Source organism: Chaetodon auriga, chromosome 9 (assembly GCF_051107435.1).
Source record: "Chaetodon auriga isolate fChaAug3 chromosome 9, fChaAug3.hap1, whole genome shotgun sequence".
Classification (NCBI taxonomy): domain Eukaryota; kingdom Metazoa; phylum Chordata; class Actinopteri; order Chaetodontiformes; family Chaetodontidae; genus Chaetodon; species Chaetodon auriga.
The window spans coordinates 26838361-26852874 of NC_135082.1; the positions used below are offsets into that span (position 1 = coordinate 26838361).

The window sequence follows — 14514 nt, forward strand, 5'->3', positions numbered from 1 at the left end:
CACTGTGTGTCAATGGGTTTTCACCATTTGCTGGATTTATTTCACAGCAGAGCAGCTGGGATTAATGGTGATGATCTCATTGAGGGTGCTCATACTTTTAATAATGAATTTTATTCTTGGGTCTTTTTATTGTGCTTGAAATAAAGTAAAAAGACCCGGGAGCCGAATTTAAAACTGCTTTACACTTTTGAATGATCCCTACATTTGGAACGTCTTATGCAAGCCTCTCTGCAAAATCCTGTTTCAAATGCAAATACTGAAAATTCCTCTCTGTGTTTTCGTAGCGTCCTTAGAAGTCCTTTTAGTTCTGCTGAGATTTCTACTGGAAAAAGAGAAAAGCTCCTTAACGTGTTGAATCTGTCAAAGGTTGTGATGAGACCAGGTTGCCGGTGCATAAGTGAAAAGTACATTTAATTGCAGTAATGAAGTACAATTTTGAAGTACTTATAATTTGCTTGAGTACCTTCATTTTATCCTTCTTTAAACTTCTAATCGACGACTTTTAAGAGGGAAATATTGTGTTTTTTTTGTGTGTGTGAGCAGCGGAGGGAGTATTCAGATGGTTGCAATCTGCACACTCACCACTAGATGTCACTAAATCCTGCACACTGGACCTTTAAAGTCATTTATTTGAAAGATGTAATTATTTCTTAATTTCTGTTTTTATTTCTACACAAAAACATGAAAAGATTATAAAATATTGTGTATCATTATAGATTAAACCACCCAACGGTCCACAAGGTGATTAAATTACCTCTATTTCAGCTTGAAAATCCTGTTTACATGTTAATGCACCAATGATATCATTCCCTGAAGTACCAATCTACAGAGTACAAATGTATTTATCTGTAAGTGAGTATTTTTACATTGTAGTATTACAAGTTTTACTTAAGTAAAGGGTGTGAATATTAACCCCATCACTGTTTTGGTCTGTCCTCTGTTGCATATTGTCTTCACCATGTGAATAAGCCTAAAGTTAAGCTTCATCTGATGAGCTGAAAAGTTGTGTTATTGTACGTTTTATCTCTTTTCCTCTTGTGGCTGAGTAACACTGAACCAAATGAAATCTAGTACCTTTAGCCAGACTAGCCAGCTGCTCTAACCATTCCTTTAATGTCTACTTTTCAAAATACAATAAAGGTTTTAAATTCATGTTTGAAGTGTGTTCAGAGCATCGGCACTAAAACGTCTGACACAGAAAGCACAAAGAACTACGTTCAATTTGGTTCGAATCTAATTAAAAACAAACTGTGTGGTGGTTGATTTATTCGTGCAGCTGCAGTTTTATGGGAATAACCAGTGATGCACACTGGAACAGAGCATATTAAAACTTCCTATAAGCTGACTCTGATATTATATTATATATTGTCTTTTTCTTATCTGTGTCTTATGCTCCTGATGTGGAGCTTAAACTCTTCATTATATTGTCATGCTTCATTAGGTGATGTTTCCACTTGCACTAACATCTCTGTCATTTGGCCGATGCTTTAATCAAATTGCCTGACAGTGCAATAAGTACATTTATTTTTTAACGTGTGGCTCGGGTGTGAAAAGGCAGAAGTAACCGGCTAAGTGTGTATTCACATGCATTTGCTTTCTGCTACATGCTATGGATAGAAAATTCCTACTAAATAAATCACACAGTGTGAAAAACAGACCGCGCAGTCACCTAAATTCACCACAGAAAGAACCATCAGACACATGTAATGACTGAAATTAAACATAAAACACAGCTCGGCTCTAGTCCTGATTTCACCTTCGGCTGCACAACATGACAGTAAGAGCCTCTCTGTCAAAAACACATCCTGTTACGTAAAAGTATGAAATCCTGAATTTTTATGATGTGAATGAAAAAAAAAAAACATCGATAAGGATTCCTCAATAACATTAATGCTGCGTCAGCCGTGAAATGATGTGACCTCAGCTGAACGAACCAGCTCCTTCGTTAACAAATTAACTCAAATTACGTAACAGGTCGATGGCCTAAATTCACCTCCTGCTTTCGTCACAGGAGCAGAAATAAACTATGTAAGAGAAAACTATGCAAAAGGTTTGGTGTACCAGATGTGGGTCAATCCTGAGCCCGCGGTGCTCTCGCTCTCTGCTGCTGCTGTCAGGGGGAGAGAGGCTCGAGAGACGCAGAGGGAGACATGCCAGCGAGCAGGAAGTCAGGGTTGTGTGTGATTTACCTGAAAGTGCAGCGGCAGCTGGACCGCTAATCTACCTCTTCACCTACCATCACAGCTCAGGGGATTGGGGATTACAACAATAGGATTTAGGATTTATAGTTTTTTTATTTTACATATCTTTTTCCCACAAACTCTGATTCGTTTTCCCGTCTCAGCTTTTATTTACTGAGCCCGATGTGGGATGTTAGAGACTGAGGACGCGTTCACAAACAGCCGGCTGTGATTTGTTCACCTGAACTCTGAAAGTTCCTCCTTTAATTTGGATTTGTCCAAAACGAGAATGATGCTGATCTAAATTTAATCCGGTATAATCACGTCTCAGTCATCGTCAATGAAAGGTGGTTTCCAACCTGGTCAGGAGGTCACATGATCTGAGGGGGCCGCAAGATGATAAGGAAAGTTACCTGAGTCATTATTTTTATTATTATTTCAAACACAAACTCAAGTGTTTGGCGAGTTAAACATCTTTAGGTTTTGAATTACTGGTGAGAGGAAAACAATTTGAGGACATCACCAGCGACTCTAATCATCCCTAAAACAGGAAAAAAGAGAAAATCTATTGCAATGTTATTATTATTTTTTACTGTCCTTATATATTATTTTTCTACTGTGTTACATATTTATATGTTATATTTAGATATCAAATATTTACATATTTTACATGTGCAATTCAAATATTCAAGGAAATATTATTTTTTATACATTTTTTTTTTATCCCTTTTTATTGTCTGTTTGTTCATTTCCTATATCTGCTTTTTATTCTTGCTATTACTGCAGTCTGTGACATCTTAATTTCCCCGGTGTGGGATCAATATACTTTTATCTTATCTTCAAAACGTGACCTTCAGCCTTCACTTCAGCCTAAACCTGATCCTGACTCCATCCTTCACCTTAAACCGTAACAATCGAATCTTGAAGTGGACTTCGTGGCACCGTGTCCTCACTTCACAGGTCCTCATAAATACAGAAACGCATGAACATGCACACACGCACTAAGACGTGTCAAACTCAATCAAGCAGCTCCAGTCATGGCAGGCACGAACACATGCCCTACAACACCAAAATGCACGACAGCACTCGTGAATGCACTCATGCATGTTCACCGGCTGTATAGATACAATCTCCCCCTCCCTCTGACACACACACACACACACACACACACACACACACACACACACACACACACATCCAGGATGTTGGGAGAGTTTACTGCAGGCTCATCGTTGCGTTTCTTGTGGGTGTTTGTGTTTTCTTGTCCTCCACCCACACAAACACACAAACCACCAGTTTCACAATCAACCAGCACTTCAATATTCCCCGCAGGCCTGACAGCTTTACTCCTTATTCAATACAGCAGCCTGGGACTGATAAATCCAGCTGGACACATAGAATTGATTGATTAAATGCTCCAAAGACAAAACTGACGAAGGAAAGCAGACGAAGGAAAAAAAGCCTGATACATCTCAATAACCCTCCAGGGAGAAATTGACATTGTGCTTTGTCATTTTTACTAAATATATCCAAAGCAGTGTTGAGAAATTAAACGAACTGACATATTTTCAGGTCTCCGCTTTATCTTCATGTCATCAAAAATAGGCTTCTTAGGCTCGGAGACAGTTTTTAAAAAAATAAGGTGGTTTTGAGGCGGACATGTTTGTTTTGGATGTCAAAAGATGGAAAGACAGAGCTTGTTGATGCGGTTGTGATGTTTAAACACTGCTGTTCTCCGTCAGCGGCGGCCAAATTAACAGGTTAGAGCATCATTTTTAACACGATGCAAAGACACAGACGCGTTTAAGCAACACAACAGTTGCTAAAAACGAGTTATTAGACATTTTGAGCCACTGTGTTCAGTTAAGTTTCACCAAAATTCACATCTCAAGGTCTCAAATTCTCAGTCATATTACATGATCTTCATCACGGCTGTCATTGAAGTGGAGATGTTCATGTTGACACTTACATCATCACAGGATGCATTTAATGGCCTTTCTGGAGCTTTTGATCATATCACATGGTCTCTCTCCACATTCAAGAATGAAGGTTGAAGCTCAGCTTTTAAGCCACCAGCTCCGTCTGCTGATGAGGATCATGCAATGTGACTGAAAGCTCCAGAACATCTACTAAATGGACCGTGTGGTGCAGGTCAGACATGAGAGGGACTGAAAAGCAGGTTGCAGCAGTCACAGCTGCAAACACGCTGTTTCTCGTAAATGATGCATTTCCACAAACAAAAGTTTCAGCGCAGAGGGAGAAGCTCGATGTTTCTTCTCCTCGTCTACATGGTGAATCCATTATGAGCCTCGTCTGTGTTTGCTCCGCGGCGCAGCTTTTAATCATGCTCAATGCTCCTCCCATGAAACATTGATGGCCTGTGTTTCTGCTGGCGACGAGCGCCGCACAAAGCTAATATCAGACACCCAGTGAATCTGTCAGAGGGCCCGAGGATGGAGGAGAGCGGGGAGTTTTATCCACACTGCATTCTGGTGTTTACAGTGCCAAACGTCACCTCAACGACCACCTAACAAGCCCAAATATTTTATTCTGTTAAAAGCTTTAGGCAGCAGAGGATTCCCACGGCAGCGCTACCACTTCTCATACCTTAAAAACAACAACTTTGTGGTTTTAAACTATTTGTTTGTCTTCTAGCTGAAGCTTGTGTGTGGACAAACCGCTGAACTGATTGTGTTTGACCGTTGGAAAACAGGGTTCGTCTGGTTCCAGCTGAAGGAAACAGTTCAAAGGACAGAAGAAGTGAAGAGTTTGATCAAAAATGGTGCTTATCATCACTAAAGCTTTGTCAGATCCTTATTATTCTTTAAAAAGCTGGTCTCATTGTCTTTTCTAACTCAGAATCATCTTTGGAGCTTTTTTGAATCTCACTCTTCAACCCAGCTGAGACTTGACAAAAAGCAGATCAGATGGAAAATGTAAATGTGGATGGAAATGTTTGACTTCATGCCAGGTGTGCCAGAGTGTTCACCTTCATGTGTCGTCGCCTCCGTCTGAAGCGCAGCAGCTCCTTGTGCTGGCGGGCGATGAAGTTGACGGCGGCGTACTCCAGCAGGGCCGAGAACACGAACAGCAGACATACGGCCATCCAGATATCGATGGCTTTTACGTAGGACACCTGCAGAGGGGGAAGACGGCGTTAGAGGCTCATCTGTCGGGTCGTGAATCTCCCAGCAGCCACGACGTCTCGCTTCATAATCCTGAGATCATCAGGATTTGAGTCTGAACAAAGCAGCTCTAACGACTAAAGTGATGATGGGAAGAAAATGAAATGTTTACGTCTTAAAGTTTCAGACTGTCAGGATAAATCGATTCCTCACACAGCAGAGCTGCAGTTTCTCATCGTGTCCTCAACTTTTGTCTTTAATGATTTTCTGCACTCTAAACACTGTATACATGCACACTTTGCTCCCTGGATTAAAGGAAATCAAATCCTCAAAATTTGAGCTCTTGATGATGAAAAATGTGTATAAAAACTATCAAACATCAAGATAAGACAACCTCATTGATGCATCTTAGTCCTGGATTAAAATCAAACTGCATTAAAGCAAAGTGGTCCAAAGCGAGAGTGAACGTGTTCATTTTAAGGAATAAATTCAGAATTTTGAGTCAGACAAACTGTGACTGAAAGGAAAAAATATTTATTTTGAGTCTAAAAATGACTTTGGAAGATGAAAACATTGATATCGACTTTGTAAACGAGTAACCTTAACTGTAATACAATCCATAAATACTAATGTGAACAATTTACATCAAACAGGCTCCAAACTGTAGGAACGTGTTCCTGTTTGCAGGCAGCAAGAGGACACTTTCTGTCTTTTGGGTTGACTTTTGTGACGTTTTCATTTTTCCATGAACCCCAATCGCAAGTATTTATGTGTGTGTGTGTGTGTGTGTATTTGTGTGTGTGTGTGTGTGTGTGTGTGTGTGAGATCAGTGAGACAGAAACCTCAAACTGCAGCCAATATCCTGCATTAATAAAAAAAATATTCCAATTATGTCTGAATGGATTAAAGCTACATACACAACAGCAAACGGCACATCAAAGTATTTCCATTTGATGCACAGAGAAGCAAAATTATATTTGTGCTCCAGAGAGTGTCGGTTTAAAGATCCCATTTTACGTCCTTCTAAATAAAATAAAGTGCTTACAGATCAGCTACAAAACGTGGCTGAATCTGTAGCAACCACACTCACACTGATGTGTGAAAATCAGTGATTCACTGAGCGAGAATCATGATGGTGAGGCAGAAACACGAGCGGTCAGCTGTGGGTTAATCCACGTTTGATGGGAAACACCGAGAAGACAACTCTCCTCTTTAAAAGTCATCTGCTGAAGAGCTCCTGACACTTCACCTCCACCGGTGAAGCTGCAGAGGGTCAGACGTTAAACCACTGCTGCGGAGACTCTGCATGAGCACAAACACGTGTGACTTCCTCTGCACATGCTAACGTTTGCTAATTGTTTAGAGCTGAGATCCCAGTTTTGTGCTGCTTTATTTGGAGATCCACCAGACTGAACGGACAGCCAAGACACAAGATACAATCAGCACAAAACCAGCCGAACGTCAGCAAGTTTTACATACAAATACTGCGGTTTGATGCATGATGGGCTAAGGACTGTCCGGATAATAAGGGCTAAATGACGTCTGGGTGGATCACTGTCTGATTGCTATCTGCCCGCCAAGTACCATTATTCAAGTGCATTCACCCCGGCCTGTCATTACAGCTCTCCATCTCCACACGCAATTACACGGAGCAGCCAGAGAGGGAGATCCCTGCTCCACCGCAGCGAGAGAAACCCCACAATCAGCCGTTTAAAATCCAATTAAACTATGACTTTAGATCACTTTCACAAACACACAGGGCTTATCATCGCCGCTCGGCCTTGTTGTCATTTGTGCTCGTTTGCGCCGAATCTGATGCCTGTGAAAACATTTATCTTCGAATGCCTGACCGCCCCCCCCGCCCCCCCGCCCCCCGCCAGAGCTGCTGAGAGCCGCTGAGGCCTGAACGGTCAACTGGTTCACTTGGTTTGATGGTCATCCAGGCAGAGAGAGAACCAGGGAGCGAGAAATGGAAACAGAAGAAGAGCAGGAAGAGGATTCTTACATTACCCCGGATTAGCATTTAAAAACAAAAAACAAAATGGGTTTTTAAAGCTGCTGCACACAGAAAAGGGGCCATATCTTCTATCATTTACCTTGAAATGAAAACCTTTTTTAAACAAACAGGAAGGAAATGTTTGGGAGATAAATGCAGCCTGATATCTGCTCACCTTTTCTCACTAGCCAACATTCAGATTTAGACGGTCGAGGATGTTATTTTGGAGTCGTTTGGATGGATTTCTAAAATTAGAACAACGCAGATCGAGAAAACGAGACAAACGCAAGCAGAATTCTGCATTTCCACGAAGCAGCTTTAAATATGTGAAACGACCTTTTAAACGCTCCTTTTATTCCTTCACATAAATACATCGGCCTCTGAAAGGTGCTTGAAAGGCTTCCTGGGAACAAAGCACTAAGTGAAGTAAATGAAGCAGATGGAGTCAGAGTGGATCCACCGAATGTTGGACGTCACGTCTCTAAACACTTTATTTCCTGGTGTCCTTTTTGTTTTATTGCCAGTTTGTGGCTTTATAACTTTCCGTAGCAACGTTTGCAATCAGCAATAAGCTGAAATAAGCTTTTTGTTCATTTTGGTGATTAAATTGCTCTTTTATTTGGTGCTTGCAAGATCTTAAAAGTCAAAAGAGAGGAAGAAAAAATGCCTCAAACTGCAATCACAGTGTGTTTGGGTGCTATAATGTTGATATTCAGAGTCGTTGATGTTGGTATTCAGATTGGTTGAAAGCAGCTGACAGATCGTTGATTTGTGAGTTTTGGTTTATCTTCATATTATGGGTAATGTTATGCGAATGTGACGTTAGAAAAGTCAGATTAGCACAGTCAGTGGTGGAAAATGAGACTTTACTTTTCGTGAAATGATGATTGATTATCTACACTGAAAAACCAAAACCTAAACGCTGAAGGAAGGCAGCTTTCGGAGGATGATGTGAAAGCTGGTTCTCACCTGTGCTATTCATTATTTCTTTCAAGGCAGGTAAGTGCTGCTTGTTGCCCTTTAAGTTCACATAACCAACCTCTGTAGCAGTGTTTTCATGTAGCGTTTTGGCTAATGGAGCTGCATGTTTCTACATTTTGTCTACCTGCAATATTAACATCATCTTCATCATCTTCGCTGAATAATTCTCAGATAAAACTTTAATATTTCCTCTCCTCATCCCTTCTCCTCTTTCCTCGTCTCCTTTCCTGCCTCGCCTGACACGGCGAAGCCCTCCTCCGTGGCATGTGAAAAGAGCCGTGTGTTTAGGCGTGTGTGTCTGCTATCAATCACACACACACACTCAGATGTACGTGTGTGTGTGAGCAGTATGCCTACCTAAGCTCAGCTGTGCTGTGTGATCATTATTGTGACAGCTGAACTGCAGAGGAATCACGGTTCACTTGTTCAATTTTTAGAGCGCATGAAGCACCTAATGTCAACAAACAGTGAGCGAGTGACTGTGTGTGTGTGTGTGTGTGTGTGTGTGTGTGTGTGTGTGTGTGTGTGTGTGCTGGGGATTACAGCTTCCCTGGACATAATTATACAATCCTACAGGCTCACGCAAAGTCTGACCGTTATGTTTTTTTTCTTTAATCTTTAAATCCCTCACAGGGAAAGATTTCTCTCGTTTTTTCCAACTTATTTTTCTCATCTTTGTTTCCTTTAACGTCTCGTTTTCATTCTTCTCCTGCCCTCCATTTCTCTCATCCCTCCTTTTTTCCTCCACTCTAACATAAATTTGTCAATGAAGAGGACATTTTCCATCTCTCCCCTTTTCCTTTTCATTCGTTAATTCCTCTCTGTTTCTATATTTACTTCATTTCCTCCTCCTCTTCAGCAGAATCTCTCTTTCTCTACCTCGATTCTCTTTCACGATCATCTGGTATGGTTTTTACCTAAATGCATCATTTCTTCGCTGTACTTTTTACTTAGACATTTGCTTCTTCTAAACCCATTTAAGCTACTCATAAAATAAAGATTACTTTATATTTATAGTACTTATATATCATTGTTTAAAAGGGGAGTAACACAATGCTGTGCACTGATGATATTATCCTATCATAGTTGAGGTTGGACAGTTAAGTAGGAAAATGGAGTCTGAAGCTAAACAACACAGACATGTTCCAACTGACGCTGCTGATTAGCCTAGCTTAGCATAAAGACTGGAATCAGGGGGAAAGCGACACATCCTCACACCTGAACAGCTGAATAGATTCACTGCCAAAGAGGCTTCGGAAGAGTTCAAAATAACTAAGTTACTGTGACGCCCGTGATGTAACTTTAACGCGTACATAACTTAATATAAATCATCGTCGACTTTCGATTTCAGACGGGACGTGAACAGCTGCTTCTGTGTGTGTTTGATTCATCCATCCACTCCACCTTCCTCCATATGAGGACTTTCTTCCTCTTTGTGCTGCGTCACCTGACTTCCTCCTTTGCTCCTGTCGTACTTGCTGTGGCCACTGGAGGCCGCCACCGAACAACACATGTAAAATGGGTCGTAATAACCTGTTTGTAAAGTCGGCCTGTTTTTTCTGGTCTGTCCGAAGCTACCGACACCTTTCAGCTCACTAATGAACGCTGTCTTTTGGAGAGGATTTGTGTGGGTAGTGCGGCTGCCAGGCAGCTACAGACACTGCTAGAAGCACAAATAGTATAAAACAGTACGACCGTGTAACTCGCCTGTTCTCCCAGATCGATCATAAAACATGACTTTCTGCTGACTCTAAAAAAATGTTTCATATATAAAATCATCGTTTTGCTCCTTATGAAAGCTGGCACTGAAAGGCGCGTTTGATTCGTCCTCACCTTGGGCAGCGAGGCTCTGGAACCGGAGCTCTGCGTGGTCATGGTCAGCACAGTGGTGATGCCCAGACCCACCCGGGCGGGCGCGGCGTCCATGTTGATCCAGAAGGAAACCCAGGACAGGATGACGATGAGCAGAGAGGGGATGTACATCTGGATCAGGTAGTAGCCCATCTGACGCTCCAGGTGGAAACGAGCCTCGATACAGGTGAATTTACCTGGAGGAGGAGATCAGGCCAGGGGGGAGGGGGAAGAAGGGGAGGAAGAAAGGATTTTTTTATTACAAGAGGAAGAATTTGGTGGTGATGAGAGGAAGTAGAGTCGATAAGAAAACAGAAAAATGTTTGTTACGGTGATGAGATTCTGGTAATTGAACAAGTCAGTTTTAGAAAGACGGCTTCTTGACTGGAGAAATAAACTTGAACAAAGCCAGAAACGGTGATAGAGGAAGAGCTGCCGATTTCAATTCTTAAAAACTTCTCTCTAAAAAAGTTAAAAGCAACTGCAGGTTCAATATGAATGAAAAAAAAACTCCCATTATTCCATTTTATTTAAATCTACTGTGATGTTGAGCATTTTAAAAGCAATAGAAAGAGCTGCACCCTCCAAAAGGTTATTATTTTGTAATGAGAAGGCTTCAAAGATATTCACCACTTAGTTATATATTCATGGAGCCAATCATTTTGTCTCAGTAGGTGTCCTGTTTTTCCACATGCATATCTCATTTGGAAATGACTGATCTGCAGAGCATCAAGCACAAGAGGTTGATTCCAGGAAAAAGAAATAATAACGCTGGTCGAGGTTTAAACTACTTTCTTTTGTTTGTCATCTTTCATCAGTTTCCCTCAGGTGGTGCCGTTCCATTAGCAGTGAAGAGCGTTTCTGAATTCCCCATTATCTTCATCTGAACAGTCACATTATCTAAACACCGACACAGTCGTGTCCTCTGGAAAAAAACTAGTGGAAATGATGAGACGGAGGGCTAAATTAAAAAGAGTGATCCAGAGAGACGAGGAGGAAGGTGAGGATGAGGAAGGAGTCGGACCGGCGGTGAAAAGGAGGATAAACCACGGAGGCAAACACAGAAGGACCGAAGGCAAAGTCGACAGCTTAGAGACAAAATGTCATCCTCCTCCAGCAGGCGCACTAAGCCAAAGTGTAAGTCATGAGCGGAAAATCAGAGAGACACAAATGCTCGGCTTCGCTAAATATCAAATGAAACCAAACATGTTAAATATTTGAACACAAACACAGGAGGTGTTTTAGGATTTTTGCTGCCAGTTACTTGTTGCAATAACAGCAAAGTGTCTGAGAGGTGCCTCGGAGCAGCGTGGCGCTGCAGGAAGTGTGATGACTCAACAGAAAACGGGGAAGTTATTGCCTCGTCCTCCCTCATAAAGCAGAGAAGACGCCTGTGTGCTGCTGCTAAATTATCAATGAGCGAAATCTTTAGTTGCAGCTTTAACCTTCGTTGGTGTAAATTTTCATCATTTAAAAAAATTAGTTTGCATTGCTGTTTGCTCCATTCAGTCTTTTTTCATATGAACCCACAGAGTGTAACACCCATCGAGTGTGTGTGAAGGTGCACTGCCAGCAGGGGGCGATAACACACACTTTCACACAGGAGTTCGATTCCCGTGTGAAGCAAATACTCACGGAAGAGAAAATGAAGATAAAGCTTAAAATGAACAAACGTTTAATAAACGAGCAGCAGCGGTCTGTGCGGCAGACAGGGGGCGACGTTTCCTGCTGCTGCAGCTTCACATTAAAAGCATTGAACTGGCGAAAGACGAGGAATGCAAGGTGTGATGCAGCCACAGTGAGCTGATGGACGAGGAGCTGCAGGCGACGGGCTGCACACCTGAAACTTCTCAGCCAGGTAACAAACTCCTTTCAGTCTCACTGTGCTCTGCTGTCCACAGCCTCACACTGTGCGCAGAACAAAACCAGATCAATTATTGTCCGACTAAATCAACAGTTTGTTTTGCTGCAGCCAGAATTCTGTGACCTGCAGCATTAAACCACGCACCACCAGGTAACCACAGGTGTCGCCAAATCAGCCTGGGCTGAAATGATATCTAACTGTAAAACCTTGACATACAGGATAACGCTGACAGCCTGATGAGCGACCTTCGGACTGGAGCGCTGACCATCGAGTAGAAACTTTATAACACAGTAAAGAATATCTGTGTCGTTTTTCCAGCTCTTAATAACTTTAACTTCCATCATCCTCCGATGAATGAAAAAAAAAACATAAACTAGATCGATAGAAAAAGACAGAAACACAGTCAAACACTGGGCAGTTTCACTGGAAATGTTCCCTCAGTGCTTTGTTTGCCTCACAGTCCAGCTGCTGCTTCCAAAGTCAAGAATGAACCTTCAAGCTGGAGAACTGACAGTCTGAACTGAACCAGATGGTGACGTTACTCATTTCACCTCATTGTGTGTTCGTTGGTAAATCAGCCGAGTTTGTCTCTTTCTCGTGACACAAACATCAGCTTTGAAATGACAGTTTTAACCCTCGTGGTGTCGCCTTCCTTTAATTTGGAATTTATTGCTTTCTTGTGGTGCAGAACTGTGTTGCTGCAGCTGAAGGTCTGGTGATGTACAGCTGCCTGTTGTGGTCTGCCAGGAGCTCTGTTAGTCCTTGTGTGGCTGTGAAGGGAAAGTAAGAGGGGATGTTTACGCTCGCAGCATGTTGCTGTAAAAGGGGAGTTGATGGATTAGGAGGAATGGGGTCAGGAATTCACCTCCTTCTCCTGATCTCTCTGCTGCTGTTTTACTACCATATGCGACACGTCTTGTAGGCAAAAATCTACAAAAGCCCAGTTTTTGGTGCTCAATCCTCATTTCTTTTGGCTTTTCTGCACCGAACCTTGCAGCGATCACCTGCCAATCAAACACTGTGGGTGGGACTGTGGCGTTTACTCTCACGACACAGTTTGACTTTCTGTAGGTGGCGCTCTTTTTCTGGTCTTTTGAACCAATAATCTAGCACTGTTAATGTCACTACATGCTTTCTTTTGGTTTGACACATTATTAAATGAATCTCTGATGTTCTCCTGAACAGGTTTGGATGAAAAAGTTTTTTAAACATATAAATACTCTGTAGAAAAAAATGCTGCGGTGTGTAAAACACGCAGAAAAAAGTGGCATTTTCTGCACAAAAAAGAAAATCTGCAATAAACATAATTAAATTAACACACACTGCTGAGGTCTTATTTACACTGCAGCACAGGAGCAACAGTAACAAATGTCCCTTCTCCTCTTTCTGTAATGTAATGAGCGCACCGGGCTTCATAATAAACCACCAGAGAGCCAGAGAGCAAAATGGCTGACGATCCATTTAATCAAAGAAGATCAATGGAAGGCGGCCTCATCAATTAGAGTTAACCCCAAAAGACGAGAGAAGAGAGGAAAGGAGAGGAGAGGTGATGGCGAGAGGAGGAGGAAGAAAGAAGGAAGGAGACAATGACAGCAGCAGCAGCAGCAGGAGGAGGAGGAGGGAGAGAGGAAGAGGAGGAGAGTCGATGAAGTCGGACTTGATTTATAGCTGTGATACACTTCAGAGCTTTTAAGTGCTGTCCATATTTTCCATCTGATAAGAAGATTGAAATTATTCAGCCGGGCTCCTATCTCACTGTGGGGGCTGAGTCTGCGTGTGTGTGTGTGTGTGTGTGTGTGTGTGTGTGTGTGTGTGTGTGTGTGTGCGCGTGTGTGCTGTACACACTTGTGTCGCTGTCTGGCATGTGCAGTCGTGTGTGTGTGAGTGTGGGTGCGCAGTACTTAACACTGCAGTGTCCTTAAAATCCATACTGTACCTTCATTCATACTCTGTGTGTGTGTGTGTGTGTGTGTGTGTGTATGTGTGTGTGTGTGTGTGTGTGTGTCTGTCTGTTCTTGTATGTCCAATTGGACTTTAAGTTAGTGGGTTGTTGGTTCACTATTTCAGTCAAGACTGAAATATCTCAACTAATACTGGATGGATCTGCCTCAGCTGCACTTTGTGTTTAATGCTAGCATGCACATGCTGTCATGCTAACATGTTAAACTATGTATTGAACAGGATGAACATTATACCTGCTGGCCGTCAGCGTGATATTATTGGTGTTGTGAGCATGGTAGCATGCCAACATTAGCATTTAGCTCAAACTGCTGCGCCTAAGTACAGCCACACAGAGCTGCTAGCATGGCTGCACACTCACTGTCAGGTGACATCACATTGCTTTATGGCAAACCCTGGTTTGGTGACGAGGTTTTCGGGTTAGGATTAGAATCAGGTTTAGGTTTGGAAATGATGACAATCGTTTCCTGTATGTGTTTGTATCAAACACACCACAAACATATCGGCAGCCAGGAAACCAAAGCACCCTGCAATGCAGCAGAAACCATAATTAGTATT

General features: G+C 42.2%; 1 protein-coding gene across 4 annotated transcripts in view; it reads right to left on the reverse strand.

Annotated features, from left to right (window-relative positions):
- glra1 (glycine receptor, alpha 1) overlaps positions 1–14514 on the reverse strand; it is a 99772-nt gene that overhangs the window by 11300 nt on the left and 73958 nt on the right. For all 4 annotated transcript variants that reach the window (XM_076739238.1, XM_076739236.1, XM_076739240.1 and 1 more), the window contains 2 exons: positions 10116–10330; positions 5170–5316 (listed from right to left, as the gene is read on the reverse strand). In XM_076739238.1, coding sequence (XP_076595353.1) covers positions 5170–5316; positions 10116–10330 — 362 coding nt within the window. The remainder of the gene's footprint in view (positions 1–5169; positions 5317–10115; positions 10331–14514) is intronic.